At 33.5% G+C, this 17726-nt stretch overlaps 2 protein-coding genes across 9 annotated transcripts in view; one reads left to right on the top strand and one right to left on the bottom strand.

The window, feature by feature from the left end:
• The first annotated feature begins 4019 nt into the window (after positions 1–4019).
• Positions 4020–17726, top strand: part of LOC127902569 (uncharacterized) — a 100754-nt gene continuing 87047 nt past the window's right edge. Inside the window, exon 1 of one of the 2 annotated variants that reach the window (XM_052442039.1) lies at positions 4020–4135. The gene's annotated coding sequence lies outside the window, so the exon portion shown is untranslated. The remainder of the gene's footprint in view (positions 4136–17726) is intronic. The other variant, XR_008054969.1, reaches the window with a different exon arrangement.
• The window catches only part of LOC127902564 (putative disease resistance RPP13-like protein 1), a 121153-nt gene continuing 115431 nt past the window's right edge, over positions 12005–17726 (bottom strand). For 2 of the 7 annotated variants that reach the window (XM_052442024.1, XM_052442025.1), the window contains one exon: positions 12005–13319. In XM_052442024.1, coding sequence (XP_052297984.1) covers positions 12117–13319 — 1203 coding nt within the window. In that variant the 3' untranslated portion in view covers positions 12005–12116. Of the gene's footprint in view, positions 14964–17726 lie in introns of all 7 variants that reach the window. The other 5 variants (XM_052442022.1, XM_052442027.1, XM_052442023.1 and 2 more) reach the window with 5 other exon arrangements.

The raw sequence follows: 17726 nt of genomic DNA on the forward strand, positions 1-17726 counted from the left end.
TAACTTAACAAAAATAGTATTCAAATTGTCAGAATTTTTTTTTTAAAAAAATCATATACAATATAACCTCTATAAATTAATACTCGATAAATTAATAATCTCTATAATATAATAATTTTTTGCGGTCTCGACTTGGGCCTTGAAGCAAAATTAATAATTTCGATAAATTAAAAATAATAATTTTTCTGAAAACTCCTATATAACTCTGTGATCTCATTTATATCATAAATTAATAATTGTAGAAATTACAAATACTGTGAAATTACAAATGTAACTGACTATGTAAATTTATTAAAATATGAGCTTATTGTAAATTAATACATTATTTATTTGATGAATTTATTTAAATTCTATTGATTATATTTGTAAAATATAATGAATTTTCAGTCAATTAAATGTTAGTTCTTTGTACTGTGAATACACTCTATAAATTAATAAATTATTAATTTAATGATTAATTAATATCTCTCTAAATTAGTAAATTCCTGTAGTCCTGACATTATTAATTTATACAGATTATACTGTACAGGGGTTCATTTTTCTTCTTCTTTACTACAGGATCACATGGTTGTTATTTATGAAAAGAGAATTGCTAGAAATTTTGCTAATCCACCATTGCAACACTATATTGTTATAAATTGCATCGTTTCCCATATAACAAATATAATAAAATTTTGATAAATTAATATCTCTGGGACCATGAAATAATTTATTAAACTTTAACGAATATCAATTATTTGATAAATTAATTAATTACTAATTTATGAAAGTATTCGTTATTTTAGAAAAATATGATTACGTTTATAGTATTGATTTCCCTTGAGTTGGAATCTATTATGTTTTATTTGAATAATACTTTTCTTTTAAGAAGATTTTTTAATAGTTAATTGCTTTATGATTTCAAACAAAGAAGTAGATGATACTAACGTTGACTAATTTTTTGTTGCAAAACAACAATACTAACTAGGATTTCTTTTCGCATTACAAAAAGTCAAAGACGAGATCTAAGTTGAAATTAATTTAAAAAAGAAGCAAACAATGCTAAGAACATATTTTACACAAGCTATATGGACATGTCATATGGATTTCGTTTTTATACTAGGTAATTATTAATTTATATGATAACAAATTTCCTTCAAACTATAGTATTTGAATTTGAATTTTTTTTTAAAAAAAATTTAGTATTACAATAATAGTCGTGACTCGATTGGTTTCGGTTTTATAAGAAAAAGGTGGGGAAATAGACAGACAATGAAGGAACGAGTTAAGCAGAGCCAATAAACAGGGGAAAGTTAATTACTGTCCTTGAGCACATTAATAATCTCGGCTTTCTATGTACAATTTTGTAAATTCATGTCATATACTAGAGTCTTCTGGGTTTTGTTGCATCAATTCTTTGCTGTTTATCTTGTTTTATTATTTTATGACGCAAGAGTCCTGGTAGCGATGTATCAAGAGTAAAAAGATTTAATTTATTTTTCATTATTATTGGTTTCTTTGTAACAATTAATTAATCGACCCATCGAGGTATATTGGTTTCTTTGTAACAATTAGTTAATTGCTTAATACTTTTTTGTACTTCTCGCCATGAAATCACGAAGTACTTGCAAATAAGATCATAGAGGTGGTGTGTTGTGATGTGATAAAATCATATCTAAATTAAGAGATGATTCATATATATAGGCACATATTGAGTAAAGATATTTAAACACAAGCATTCAATTTTACGATATACCTAATAATCAAAGGTTTAATGCTCAGGTTAAAAGAGAGTGAATAAAAATAAATGTAAAAATATAAAAAGATAAACAAGTGAACATGATAATTTATTAAATAAAAAACTAAATTTATATCTATTTTAATAAGTGTGAAATTATTTACACTCTAAAATTTATTTTGAGCACTTATATTTTTTATTTCAAAAAACTTCATAATTCCATTTACTAATAAGGACGATTCAACATAAGTAAATAGGACAATAATACTTTTGGCATTCATGTAGCGCGCGCACATTCATGTAAAATTCTTAAACCTTGTAGAACACTCTTCATCAAAACTCATTTAAAAGCATATTTTTCTGACTTAGATTTCGAGGAGGTTCTATGGGAATGACCAACTGCTGAAAAAACAAATAAAAAAATCAAATACAAATGTAGAATATTCTCATTAAATTTTATTTTTTGTGCACAAACATGGCCTGCATATATACAAAAATAACTGTTCTACGAATATGTAGAAGCAATCTCAACTGTCCAATTTTCTTTTCAAATTTTAACGAATATAAATTTTATATGTTGAATAACTATGGAAATTAAGATTAGGAAAATGATACTATCAACAAATAAGGAAAGCAAAGGCAGTTAATATTGGTGCGACAAATATTTTTATGAGTGTACTAAGAAAAATAAAGATAATAAAAGGAATACTATTGGTAATGTCAATAGCATTCTTTCATATAGTGCACAAATTACTTTTATCACTTCTTTCATATAAATACTCATAAATTTTACCCAAATTGTCAAAAAAAAGAAAAAAAAACCATATAGTTAATTTTTCTTCTTCTTTAATCCATTATTCAATAGGAGTATAATAAATAGGGATGGCAATGGGGAGGGGAGGGGAGGGGACCAATCTCTCCGTACCCATCCCCGATACTTTGCGTAAGTCCCCGTCCCCGTCAGGATTATTTAAGAGAATCTTCATCCCCTCCCCAAATAATAACAGGGGATCCCCGAGGGTTCCCGATCCCCGAATAACTAATATATATTTTTTGTTTTCGATTTTGAGTTAATCATATTAAAATAAAAAATTCAAATAAAAATAAAGTTCGAAATATATCTTACATTAATATCCATTACAAAAGTTACATACATTAAATTAGTAAGTAACACAACATGCAAGGGATACAAACTATCATGAACAAATTAATAGTCTAATACAAAATTGTTACAAATAAAATCAAATTTAGATTCAAAATTAACTTTTCAATGGTGGTGTGGGCACTTTATAAATGTGGACTACTTCCTTTACAGCACAATAGTTAAGTCGAAGCAAATCAAGAGCAAATATTAGATTAGATAAGATATTAAAATTGTGATTTGCTGTGGGCAATTATAACATCTAAAAATAAATAAAAAATAGATTTAAGTTTAAAATATGTAATGAATATTAAGATTAAAACAAAAGTTTTGGGATAATAGAATCTGTCTGGTCTTTTTAATGTCCTAAATAAAAATTTAGAACTTTAATTAGTTAATTAGGCCTAAAAGTTTAATAATCTAAATATTTTGATATTTTTTATTTTTACCAATACTTATAATTTTATAATTCAAATTTTATTATTTATTTACTAGTAATTTTAAAAAATAAAAATTAAATTAAAAATTAAAATGGGGAAATGGGTAGGGGATGGGGATGGGGATGGGGATTCCACCTCATCCATGTCCCCTCCCCGAATAAGAAATTGGGTAAAAAAAATTCTCTGTCCCTTCCCTGAATAAGAAACTAGGTATGAAATTATCCTCTTACCCTCTCCGAATGAGGAAAATCCCCGAGGATACCCGTCCCTGTGGGGATTTTTGCCATCCCTAATAATAAACAATATTCAATAGGAGTATAATAAACTAGGAGAAAGGAGAAATTAAGGAGAAAATTAGGGTGATTATTGCAATGATAAGAACTCTTATTTCAGATACATGCGCGGCATTCATTAATTTGACCAAAAATAAAATTTGTATTTTAATCAAAATCGAGGGACATCAACAAAAATTTTCCACTCCAGGTATTTATCATTTTCTCGTTAAGAAAAAAAAATTGCATAAAATTAAGAAACCAGTAGTCACTGAATGGGAGAAACAGAGTAAGGAGAGTTCAAATTTCAAAAGATGGAACCCGAAGAAGAAACCCTAGCAACAATCCTAGAAGAAGAAGAAGAATCTGATGATGAAGATACGGCCATGCCCAACGTTAAGCACAACCCTAAAACAAAAACAAAAGACAACTCTTTGGACTCGAGTGATGCCACTGACTCCGACTCGAATTCTGACTTAGAAGACGAAGCAAAACAGAACATGGAGCTTCAAAACTAGAGTATCAGCTATCCAATGAACCTTCCAATTACGACACCCATGTTCAAGTAACTTCAATACGCATACTTATTCAGTTATTTTGCGGATACCCATTTGCTTGTTCTTTCTTAGTTGGGTGAGATAGAGAAGATGAGACAAGCTAGGGAGGCAACAAAAGAGTTTTTTTCCATTGACACCGGCTAGGTGGCAAGAATGGGCGAGAAGTGAAGCCTCTATTGCAACTGGGTATCTGTCATTACCTTTTTGCACTGGTTTTCGATTTTTTGAACAAATATTTTTTCGCTTAGAGATATAGATGTTTATGTTTGTTATTTGCTAATGTAAAAAGGAACAAAACCTGCTTAAAAGGTATTAAATAAGGTGATACTTATAGTTGGAGTTCTATTCTTTGGGGTTTAATTGATGGGAGAAGAAACAACTTATATGTTTCCAGAATTAGACATTTGATCGCTGAGTTAGTTGAGGAAGATATTTAATCACAATGTCTGATGTTGTTTCTATTGGCCTCAGCTAATTGTTAAGATTTCATACTTTCATTCAACAATGCAATAGACTTTGGTTGGGTCCACCTTAGTTGGGTGTTCTGAGGAACCAATGAGTGTCTTGAGAAAACATGGGTGGAGTGCGGATCATTTTGAGGATTCAGTTTCCAAGAAAGCAAAAATGAAGCCGTAGTCGTAGTTTAAATTAATTTATGTTTTTGTCTTTTTCTGTGAGCCTAGTGAGCTTTTGTTTTCACTTTGTTCTCTTTTGCTTCTTTCCCTTCTTTTCCTGTTGTTTCTTGACAATCAAGCAGATCAGGATTAAGTGTTTACTTTTGGTATAATTATTCACCCTAACTCGAATAATACATAGGTTTAGTGCTATCAAATTAGGAAGTGAATTAATATCTGAAGCTGACTTGGGAGTGGAATGCATGTTACTAAAAATATGCTATTATGGTAGACAGAATTTTCTTTTTGGGTAAGACTAAAATAATTACCGCTGTTAATTTATTTCAATAAGTTAGTACATCATTCGATAATAAGTCCAAGATTTTAATGGTTTTGTTTCCTAAAAATTTGTCATCAGTGCACGAACAAAGTTCAATGGATGAACTTCTCTTCGTTAATTCAAGTTCTGTATGAAACACTAACCTTGCTCTTTACTTTAGAGCATTTTAATAATTGATGTTAAGATTTGCTAATGTAAAAGGAAAGAAAACCTGCGTAAAGGTAATAAAGAACAGAAAAAGAGACCCAATTTAGAGAAGGGAATATTTATTGTGGGAGTTCTATTCTTTGGGGTTTAATTGATGGGAGAAGAAACAGCTTATATGTTTACAGAATTAGACATTTGATTGCTGAGTTAGTTGAGGAAGATAATTAATCACAATGTCTGATCTTGTTTCTATTGGCCTTAGCTAATTGTTAAGATTTCATACTTTTTTCTGGTTTTTCGTAACTGTGACCTAAAGCTTAATGTATACTTTGATAATTACATAATCGGTTTCTTGCTTATACTTGGCTTTAATTTGTAGACCTCAGTGTCACGGACCGCAATCGTGGCACCCAAGATATGCGCTTGTACGCTAGTGTCGATGATGGTTGTGCTGATTGTTGGAGACGTGCTTCAGGAATGTGTGTGTGGGGAATACAATGCCCTAGACTCTTTGGAGTTCAGACAGGCCGACCCGGTTGAGTTTGGGGAGCTTGTCGCTCGTCGAGGACTTAACGCTGAAGAGGGGTCTAGGAAAATCCTGACGCACACTGGTTGGGAACTGAAGCCGTTCTCCTGACGAGCCCAAGGCAGGGCGAAACCAGTCGACATTGTGCCACTTCCACTAGGCTTACTCTCGTAGTATGGGATGCGGGAGTGCCGCACAGGCTCGAAACCTCTCGTCCCGTGACATCAGGCTCTTTTGGGAGTTGGGAAGATTTACAAAAGAGGAGTTTCTGATTATCTAGTTTGTTCTCTTTATGCCTACAGAATTTGAATTCATACCATGCATAAATTTATGATTCTTTGAGAAAGATTTTATGAAATTGGAGCATTATAGTAAAGCGCACCACTGGTAAGCTTGATTCACTTCATTTTCATTTACTACCAAGAGGTGCTAGCAGTTCATGGTGCACAACAAGAGGTGGGGAAAAAAAGAAATCTTCTTGCTAGTTACATAAATTTAATATTTGAATCATTTTCAACCAAAGAAATGTGCCGAAGAGCACCATTTTCGTTTATATCAAAGTTCAATTGCATCTTATATCATTTGTTTCCATCTCCTTTGTGTAAATAAAGTCCTTGATGATGACAATAAGAATCAAAGAAGAAGTTAATTTCATATATGGAGATTTTCATCATAGTAGTTCATTGAAAGCGAAGGCAGCTGAATACTCCTTTTTCTGATGCAGTTTGTCCCTCTTTGGTGTGATTATTTGAAATTTTTGCAAGAATATGATCCATCTATACGAGAATGTGCCTAATAAAATATCACAAAGGTGCCTAATACAGTGAAATTAACATATTCAGCTCATGAGATTGCCATTATATATATTGAAAAAGAAATTAATATAAGAAACTGAAAATTAATTGACATTGAATCATGTTGGATTGTTAGTTGTTAACTATGATGGGAATATAATCTTGGTCTTTTAATTATCATCTAGCTAATGCATGTGCACTTTCATTTGTGTCTATCACTGGAGAATAAAGTTGTTTGATTGAACAACATCATATGACAGAAACTCAAAACTCAAATTCATTGCCCGAGCATACCATGCCATATGTAGCTCAAAAGTGCAATTAACATTGAACATTCAGCTAGCTAGCTCGTACTAATTAATTGATAGAAATTCTAGTTCTTTATGATTCACTAAAAGAGAAAATATTTGACAATCACGAAAACAACAACAATTCTCTCCCATAAACAACATAATAGATACGCAGTCTATATTGCAAGTATTTTTATGACTTTAATTAAAAGAGAAAATGCAAAGGACATATTATATATAATTGAATGTTCTCCTTGATAATTAGGCAAAATAATACCAATCTTGGTAACTAATACAATCATCAAAATTATCCGATTTTCATTTTAATTATGTCCAATCATGCTAATTTAATAACGAACACTGAATACATGAGTATTTCAACTTTGGCTGAGTATGAAAAATATAAGAGCTGCATTTATGCTTTTTGTTATTAAGTAGGACATGACCATATTATGTTGCATTTGTCAGAAAACTGAAAATTATTGAAAAGGATCTTAAAAGAGAGGTGTTGAATTGTGAGCTTAAAAATGAGTTTTAGAAGTTTCTGACATGTCGGTTTGTATCCTTGATTGTGCATGCCCTGTCGGTTTCTGGATGAAACAGGAGAATATGACATCTGTGTATTGTCTTTTACTTCCAGTAAGTGAATCACATGTTCTTCGCGTGATTTGACAAACTTTATATGGATTTAGCAGTTGTTTTGGTCACTTATTGAAGCATGAGTTAAGCACGTGATTCAAGGTTGTTAACTGACTGTTATAAGGCGGGAAAAATCTGGGTTTCTTACAACAAACCCAGATGGCAGCTGGTGAGTGGGAGATGTTTCTAGATTCTTCATGATCTGTATATATAGTCATAGAGGCTATAGTTGAGCCATATGAAAAGCTTGTAACTTCTTAATGTTTGTAGCTTGTTCTTGGTTATTGCTCTGCCCAGGGAAGTGAACTAAAATGATACCAACTTTTATTTATGGACAGGTTAAGAAAATTTTTGAGTTTCTGAAAAATGGCTTCCATGAGATCAGCAGTTCTTTGGATTTATCTTTTGAATATGCCTTGGTTGCTGATGAGAAGATTCCATTCCTAGCTTATCTTGCCAGTGTTCTAAAGGTGCATTCCTTTTTCCCATATGAGCTAGCCACCAGCAGGAAGCAAAAGATTCAGGAATCTGATTGCTGACTTCATGAAAATGTACCACCATATTCCACTAAATGCTGATGTGAGAAAACCTTCACCACTCCTCTGTTTTTTTTTTACTTCTCTGGACAAGTAATTTTTGTATTGTCTGTCCTAGATTCTGTTTTCCTGATGCATTATTTCAATTTCTTTGCATGTGAACTTGGAGCATTCATATTATTTTAGGTGTGAATCTATTGGTCATTTACTTCTTTGTAACAAATAACGTATGAAAAAATCTTGTTATTTTTGGTTCTCCATATATAGAGCTCTATGGACCAATTGCTTGTCTTCTGTTATCCTCATTAGAATTTCTTCAGACTACTTCCAGTTCATGCTATTTGTGATAAGTTGTATTGTTTTTGTGGTCTTTCTTATGTCTGTTGGAAAAATACTGTAATATGAAATTTTATCTAATGGTGCCCTTTATTCCTTTTGCATCCTGTCCCCTCTAGTAGTTAAATGTATTTTTGGATTTGTCAATTTATTTGGTTTGATGAAATCTTGATTCTCATGCTATCTTTCTGTTTATCCAACTTGACCATGGAATGTGTTGTTGCTGTGAGTTACGCTGCACGTCCTTGTTATTCGTCTAGTCTTTTTATGTAAACATACGGTTTTGATGTACTCGTATATATACTGGACCTGAGATATTTGCACCTGACCTACTTATTGATGTACGTGTAAAATGAAGAACTTTTTGAGATCTGGAATGGATCAAGACTTGCAATTTTTATTTGTAGATTTTCCACTCTCCAGTCCAATTATAAAAGACAGTTTGTGAATGCTGCATGAATAAGCTAGCCAAACTTAAAGATGCTTAATTGCCTCTTTCTCTTCTTTTGTATACGAGTAAAACAATCCACATTCCTAACTTTTCTTCTCCACTTGTTTCTCAAGAATGTTGTCTTTCCTTCAAGAGCTGTGTGGCAATTGTGAATGCTCTTCGATTGTTTTCACCTCGCCTCGAACATCTAACCAGACACTTACCGAAGCAATGGTTAACAAGTTTAGCAATCAAGGTATGATCTATTTCTGATTTATTTTTGTGTTATTTTTGACATAGTTGAAGATGTCATTTTTTGGCAGATTTTCTTTGCTATTCTTGGAACAAGTAATAGTGCTTATTGCCTTGTTTGCACACATACTAGTCTAGACACACCACAGAAGTTTTTGGATGATGAAATATCAGATATGAACTCAGCACATTGTGTTGAATGAGGCATATCAGAAGTTTCCCCAAGTGACGGTAAAAACTGGTAATTGCAGGAGATGATATATTTAATGAAAATTACTGGGCAGTCAGACTTTTGTGTTGACATTGAAGGGGGAGATGGACAAAGGTCGAAGTAATACAATGAGTGCTGAGTTGGAACATGTTAATGCTCATTTGGAAAATGGGTGAGGGTCACAGTGCCAAAGCTTGCAGCCTAAGGTTATCAACATTGATGAAGAGGCAAGTAATTCTTCCGGTGAAGATATTAATGCCACGAAAGCTCAAATGTAATTTGATTAAAGGAAGAAGTGCTTGCTTTGCTTTATGTGCTATTCGTTTATGATATTTTCCTGGTTTTGTTGTGAGATGTTTATCTTTGGATGTTCTGTTTATTGTACTTTGATGGGTTTTTGAAGATGGCTTGTATGTATTAACAACAATAAAGTGGTTTTTATAAATCCTAGTCCTACAGCACTAAAAGAAATTAATACGCTTGGTTTATTGTTAATAAAAATATATATTAAAAAAAAAAGTCTTTTTCTTTGGCATATTTTATGCATTACAAAAAAAAAAATATTATCACACTCTAATTCATAAGGATATTCCTCGTGTCATATTAATGTATTAATATGAAGATTTTTTAGAATTATAATAGTTTTTAGAAGGGAGATTGCCAATTTCCCCCCTACAGTAATCAACATATACCATTTTCCCTCCTACTATTTTTATAATGGCCAAAAACCCCCTTGATAACATAAGTTTACAATATTACCCTTATTTTCAACTATTCTTTTATTTATATTTATTATAAATTAAATAAATGACATGAATAGAAACTAAATAAAAAATTAAGCATTAAAAACAAGAAATATATGTTTTGATATGAGAAAAATTAATAATAAAATTTTTTTCTTGTACTTATTTATTTTGTGAAAATTTTCTTATAATAAATATATAAGAAAGTTATTATAAAATGATAAAAAATTATTATAAGAAAATTTGAATGACAAATAAAAATTTATTATAAGATAAATAATAAAATATTTTGCCTATACTTCTTACATGTAATTTTAAAATATTACAAAATGTTTATTATAAAAAAATGTTCACAAAATAAATAATTACAAAAAAAAATTATTATTAATTTTTTTGCTCATATCAAAACATATATTTCTTATTTTTAATACTTAATTTTTTTATTTAGTTTCTTTCATGTAATTTATTTAATTGATAATAAATGTAAACAGTTTTTTATTTAGTTTTTAGAATTATAACAGTTTTGATGAATCCGAATATTCAATAACTTATAAATTGTATTTATTTAAATTAATAGCGATGACACAAAAATAATTAATTCAAGAACTCGCCTATAGAGCATTAATTTTGTATTGCAATCTAGCCCTTATGTGTTTAATTAGCAATAGGAAACTACTTTATTGTTCAACGCCATTTAAAGAACATAATAACGTTGTTGCTGATGAGGCAGCCTGTAATTCTTCTAGTGCAGATATTGAGGCCACTAAAGTTGAAATGTAATGAGAGAAATATAATGTGTTTGCTTAGTTTGCTTTTCCTTTTTCATATTTGTTTTTTATATTTAATTGGCTTTGTCGCGGGGTACTATTTTCTCTTTTTATTTTTTGTTTTCTCATATCATGTAATAAAGTGCTTTTAGTAAATCATGGTCGGTTTACTATTAATTCAATCAAATTTAATTTACTTTGGCTGTAATAAAGTGCATCATTGTTATTATAAGCAGACGCTGTATAACAATAGAAAGAGCACCCAACATCTCAAGATCTTCCAGCAAATTAATGAGATTACTCCTGTACACGATCAAAATCATTTCAATTTCATCGTATGTATATGTCAATATGTGTGTGTATATAGACACACGCTCGCATACACAAAATGAAAATAATTTTGAAATATTAAACATTTAAAATAGTCAAGCATATTAACAATTTACAATTTAAATTATACATAGACGAAATAATGGTAACAACAATAAAGTGCGTTTTATAAAAGAATTAATGAGCTTGGTTTTTATTAACAAAAATTAAAAAAAAAATTCTCCGGAGCTTATTATGAATTTTAAGGAGGAAAAAAAAAGAGTCGTACTCCGATTCATAAAGATATTCCTTCTTTCTTCTTTCATATTTGATGTGTTAAATATGAAGATTCATTCCAATTATAACAGTTTTTGATGAATCTAAATATCAGTAACTGATAAATTATATTTATAAATATTATTAGCAATGGCACAGAAACTATTAAGTTAAATTAAACAATTTTGTAATACAGTCCAGTCCTCGTGTGTTAATATTGTTACTCATGAGGCAGCTAGTTATCCCTTCGGTGTAAATAATTAACGTTCATATGCACAATATTTAAAATAATCACCAAACAACAATTCACAAGTAAGATTACACAGACGAAATAATGCTAATCTAGCAAATTCAATCATAATAATTTGATTTTCATTTATATTAATTATTTCCAATCATGCTATTTTTTAAAGAAGAACACTCCAATGTTTATATATCCAACTGGTAAAATTTCAAAACAATTTTTGCCAAAGTCAAATGAAGAGAAATATTATATATATGTAAACGTAAATGAAGTTTCAACAGCTGAGAATGAGATAGGCAAAAGAAATTAATTCATTAATTAATTAATAGAGTCCTCCTCTGCTAAATAATGCGAGCCCATTTGTTCGACTTACTATTTTTATTTTTGTTTCAAAAACCCATTAATCACCGACACCGAACCATATTAATTAAAAATAGTTTTCAACTAATATTTGAAAATTACATACACAAACATTTAAAAAAAATACTAATAATAAAATATTTCAGTCGTCCACTGTTCAATCATCGAAAATCCATTAGTCATCTATTTGAACATAAGGTACATGGGTTAACAAGTCCCAATATTGTCCTCCATCCTCTCTGCACTTCTCTTCTATCAACGGACAGCTCCAGATCTCTAATTGCAAAAGTGAGGAAGGCAGGCCCTTCTCCGGAAAGTATTTGAGCTTGGGACACCAACGAAGATCCAATTCAGTGAGGTTTTGAAGATCAACAATTGAAGAAGATAGGCGTTCAAGATTTGGAAATTTGGAAATCACCAGAGATGTTAGAGAGGCAGGAAGAGGAAGCGCGGTCCCTAATCTTTTGTCCTCTAGTGGAAATGACACCATGGCGTCATCACATCCTTCGATTGTGAGTTTTCGCAGAGAGGAGAATCTGTGAAATCCCCGGCCCCGCTCAATCATTGACTTCCAAATCTCCATATTACCCCGAATATGAAGTGAATGAAGGTTGGTGGGAAGGCCATCTTCTTCAAGGCTTGGAAGCTCACCTCCTCTTCCTATTGTTAATTCTTGAAGAGAGCTCAGATTGTGCAATCCCTTGGGTAAGGCCTCTAGTCTCTTACAATCAAGTATCGTCAGCCTCGTGAGTTTCGCACAAGGCAATCCCCCTTCGGGAAAGGACACCAGATTTCCACAATTCCATATCTTAATCCCTTGAAGCTGACGGAGATTATGTAAACCACTCGGTAAAATTTTGAGATTTTCACAATAAGAAATGTTGATTTCTTCAAGAGATGTGTTGTTGTCCAACCTTTCTGCTATTGACTCCAGCTTTGAACAAAACCAAACCGAAAGGGACTTAAGAGACGGAGGTAGATTGCCAACTTCAAGGGACTCAAGCGTGGCAGGTAACTCGTTTTTTGAAAATATACATGTCAGAGAGTGACAACAGTAAATTGTTAAGTCCTCAAGAAGAGATGAGGCATACCTTCTGCTGCTGCTGCTGCTGCTGCTGCTGCTGCTGCTGCTGTTGCTATTGCTACACCGGATGTCCTCTTCCACTGTCAAAGTCCTCATATTATCGCAATTGTGAATCACCAACTGCTTAAGGCTCAGTGGTAGCTGGGCTTCAGCAATATATGTCAACGAACAACAATGCTTAATACTCAAGATCTCGAGAGATGAATTGGTGTCGCACATCCATGCCTCTGGTAATGATTTCAGTGCATCACAACTGCTAATCCTAATTTTCCTCAACTTGGAAGGCAGAGCAACCTCAGGAAAGGAAACAAGGGAACTGCACTTGTAGATTTCTATATCTCTCAAGGAATTGAGGCCGAGCGATGATTGTGGCAGCTTGACAAGGCCTTCGCAAGATCTCAGTCCTAGATATTCGAGTCTGCATGACAACTCACAGAGCTGCTGTTGTTGGTCTTTCTCTTCCTCCGCCACCAAGGATTGAAGTTTGGGACAGCTGTCAATCGTCAGTCTTTTGAGAGAGCAAATGTCTTGCAGTAATCCGTTATGACTCTTCCATATATATGTTTCATTTTTAATATTTTTTATTTCCAATTCTTCCAGTTTTGGTATTCGCGGCTTCAATGGCCCTGCGAGGAACACTTGATTTGATGTATCTCTACAAACCACTGAATTCTGTGAGCCGAGATGATCAGTTGCACTTCTCCACACAACCTTTTTACATCCATCAATCTCTAATTTGCAAAGAGCTGGAAGACTCGTAATTGAAACTAACAATTCTTTGCATTCTTGAATAACAAGCATCTGCAATGCAGGAAGGTGCTCTGGAAATGTTCCTTGCAGTTTAGAACATCTTAAAATGTCAAGCTCTCTCAATTTAGGAAACCGTTCAACTCCCTCACTGGATCCATGAGGAATCCAGTCTTCCCATTCTTGCATGACTTCAAAACGAAGAGTCTCCAAGCATGGAAATGGAATTGGAGAGTCATCCCCATAGAACTCTGAACCCAATCTCTTTACTCTACTCATTCCACGCACTGTAAGATGCTTTAGAGAGGGCAGTTGCCCGACAGACGGCAGGACAGTACACATGCCGCAATCTTCAAATTTAAGTGTTACTAAATTTGAGAATGAGGAATCTCCTAACCATGTTGGAAATTTTGTACCTCCATAGCCACAGATACCAAATTGTTCCAGATTTTTATGGGGTTTGAGCATGTCAAGCACACCCATTTCAGTTTCTGCCTCCCTTGAAGATGAACCATCGGTACTGCATGTCCATCGAAGCAATAATTCTCTAAGATTCTCCTTTACATCCAATTGAGTCTCCTTCGCATTACCAACGTCTTTTACATTCTCCAATTTTGAAATTTCAAGTGTCCCACGAAGATGCATCAACAACTTCAGCTCTGGTAACCTCAAACCGCTGTCTTTTCCCACAACAAAATTAGACAGTGTCTGAAGACAAGTCAACTTACCAATTCCTACTGGCATTTCCTCCAATGAATATGTATTTGAATTATTGAGATGATGCAATTTGGTGAGGTTTCCCATGTCTGCACACAACTTCTCCAGCCGATCACAATCTTCCAACAGAAGGGTGTGCAAATTGTAAAGCTTGTTGACTGATTCAGGCAGAGTTTTAATCTCAGTTCCAGACAGGTTAAGGTGCCTTAAATACCTCAAATCACCAACTGAATCCGGCAGCTCGGAGATGCGATATCCACGCAGAGAGAAGACCCTCAATCGTTGGAGTTTGAACAACTTAGGAAGAATGCTAAGAGCCAAGTATCCATGCAACCTATTCGACAACATTACTGGTAAAAAAGTTCGCAAATGTTGGATATCATACAATTTCTCAAACCTTTGAACTCCATCATAATCTCCACGAATGTATGATAGATGACGAAGATTTCTAGAAAAACATTGTTGCTTGTTAACCTCCGAGGTATACTCTAGTGTGAAGTATGTCTCCCCTGCAGCCCAACGGGCAAGGTCGTTGATAAGATCGTGCATAACAAATCGTGATGCATCGGTGGCCGATTGCTGGAAAAAAGATCTTGAACATAGCTCCTTAAAGAAATCACGACCTAAATCTTCACTAGGATTCTCACCTTCTTTGTGATCCAAAAAACCGGAGGCACACCATAATAAAATTATCTCCTCCTCTTCAAATTCATAATCCTTTGGTAATAATGAGCAGTATGCAAAGCATTGTTTCAAAGCTGGAGAAAGATAATAATAGCTCACCGCAAGGGCTGGTATAATGCGGCATCTCTCTTCTGGTAATTCCCATATCTTGGTACTGAGCACACGTTCCCACTCACGTCTGTCATGCTCTCCACGTAAAAGTCCTCCAAGTGTTTGTACTGCCAAGGGCAAGCCATCGCATTTGGTCACTATCTTCTTGCCGATTTCCTCCAGTGACATATGTGAACTGAAATCTCGCGTCCCCAAAGAATGTTGAGCGAATATAGCTAGACAATCATTATCTGACAACGTTTTTAATTGATAAGCTGGAAGAGTCCCCATGATTTTTGCAACCTCATGATTGCGAGTAGTGACAATAATCTTACTTCCCTGTGCACTTGCTCCAAGCGGACGGCTGAAGTCAACCCAATCATCGTAATTCCGGTTCCACACATCATCTAAAACAAGCAAAAATTTCTTTCTAGATAGTTGCTTATTCAGTTCCTCTTGAAGCTTATTCAAGTTGAGATAATCCACATTCTGGTGAGTCACGATGGATGTCAAGATTGTTTTTGTTAGACTGATAACATCGAAATCATCTGAGACACAAGCCCATGCCTTGAGATCGAAATGATTCTGCACTCGATCATCATTATAGGCAAGCCGAGCAAGAGTAGTTTTGCCCAGCCCACCAAAACCTACAATAGGTATAACAGAGAATCCACCATCATTTCTCAAATCATCCCTCAGCAACAATTCAACAATTTCCTTCTTTTCTGTTTCCCTGCCAAAGACTTTTGCTTCAGCCACTACAGAGGTTGTCTCTAGCCTTTGACTGGCTTTTTTGGACCCTCCAGCTGAACCTTCTTTCAAATCTAGCGAGTCTTTCTGCGTCACAATTTCTTGAAATCTGCCGTTGATCTCTTTGATTTTGGACATCAAGCCATAATCGAACTGAATCGATTGTGGAGTACAAGTGGTGCAGCAAGTAAGAATGAGCTTCCGAAACTTACTTGTTCTTGTACGACTGCTACTGGGTTGATCCTGAGCCGCAGCTGGATCTCCATTTCCAAGCAGCAACTTCCTCCTGAAAGCCTCAGTTTGAAACTCATCCAACAAGTCTTCAACATCATAAGCCAAGTTCTGAAGCTTGCCAAGCCACTTCTTCACAAACTGATTAGTCGTCTTCTTCTCCTCAGCATCATCAAGCACCGCCTTGATCATCTCCAACATATTCGCCCACTTCATCAGATCGGCCTTGATTTGCTCTTGGCGTGCAAAAAACAGAATCCCCTCTGAAGCTAACTTATTGACCAGCAAATCAACGGACGCCGTAAGGATTGCCTCTCCGATGATTGACATTTTTTTTCTTTTTTTCCTTTTTCTTTTTTGTTTTGCAAAGAAAGAAACAGAATTTTGAGTTTTGAAAAGCAAAATGAGAAAATTGAACAGTAAGTGTGTAGGGTCAAGCAAAATACGCGTACCAAGTCTTCCGCTTGTTGTTTAAAAATAAAAATAGAGCCCACCACCCATTAATAATTTAGCAATTCACCAATCACCAGTCACCACCACTCGTTACCAGATTCAATAAATATAAAATCGCACGTCGATATTTGTGGGGTCAAGCAACATTAATCCAGTGTCCGGGTAAATGCTGAATAAAGAGGAAAACGGAATGTATCTACTACGAACCTTCGCTTTACAAGTCTTCAAAGTCATAAACTATCAAAACGTTTCTCTTTCTGTCTTCAAAGTCCTACAATTTTTTTATAATCACACAATGATAATTTCAATTATCATGTTATATTAATATCGTGTTAAAATAAATTATAATAAAATTTTAGCCGAATATAATAAATTCGACTTATTTACTAAATATATATATTTAATAAAATAATAACACAATTAATATGTTATCAATCAAATAAAAACTCTAATGTGAAAACAAAAACTGTCCCACACCAATAATTTGGCAAGCTTCAGTGCTTCACTTTATTACACTAAAGTGAAAACAAAATCGGCCCCCACCACCATCAATAATTAAGCAAGCTTCAAATGCTTGTGTTTGTCTGCTTGACGAACTGCGCATGGGTGGACCAAGCATCATTGAGCAATTCGAAAAAAATTTAAAAAAAAATCAGTGTCCAGCAAAGAAAATCCATCTTTATGTGTTGCTTCCTACTTAGTACATCTACTGATATGTACATCTATGTAACATTTAGAAAATGGAAGTAGAAATTGGAACTCACTTTATGGCTCGTATGCAACACACGTATTAACATTTAATTAGAGTTCACACACACACACACACACGTGTGTGTGTGTGTGTCTAGTTTTAATTGAGAGATAAATTAAACATGAATACTTAGATGTTTCTAAATAATTGAATAACGATATTATTGGTATTTATAAATTTCTAAGACGCGATAATTATGTGGGGGACATATATATATGGTTATAGAAAATGGCGGTAAAAATGGTACAAATCTAATATAATAAAAATGTATAAACTAT

The sequence above is a fragment of the Citrus sinensis genome, chromosome 5, assembly GCF_022201045.2.
Source record: "Citrus sinensis cultivar Valencia sweet orange chromosome 5, DVS_A1.0, whole genome shotgun sequence".
Taxonomy (NCBI): Eukaryota; Viridiplantae; Streptophyta; class Magnoliopsida; order Sapindales; family Rutaceae; genus Citrus; species Citrus sinensis.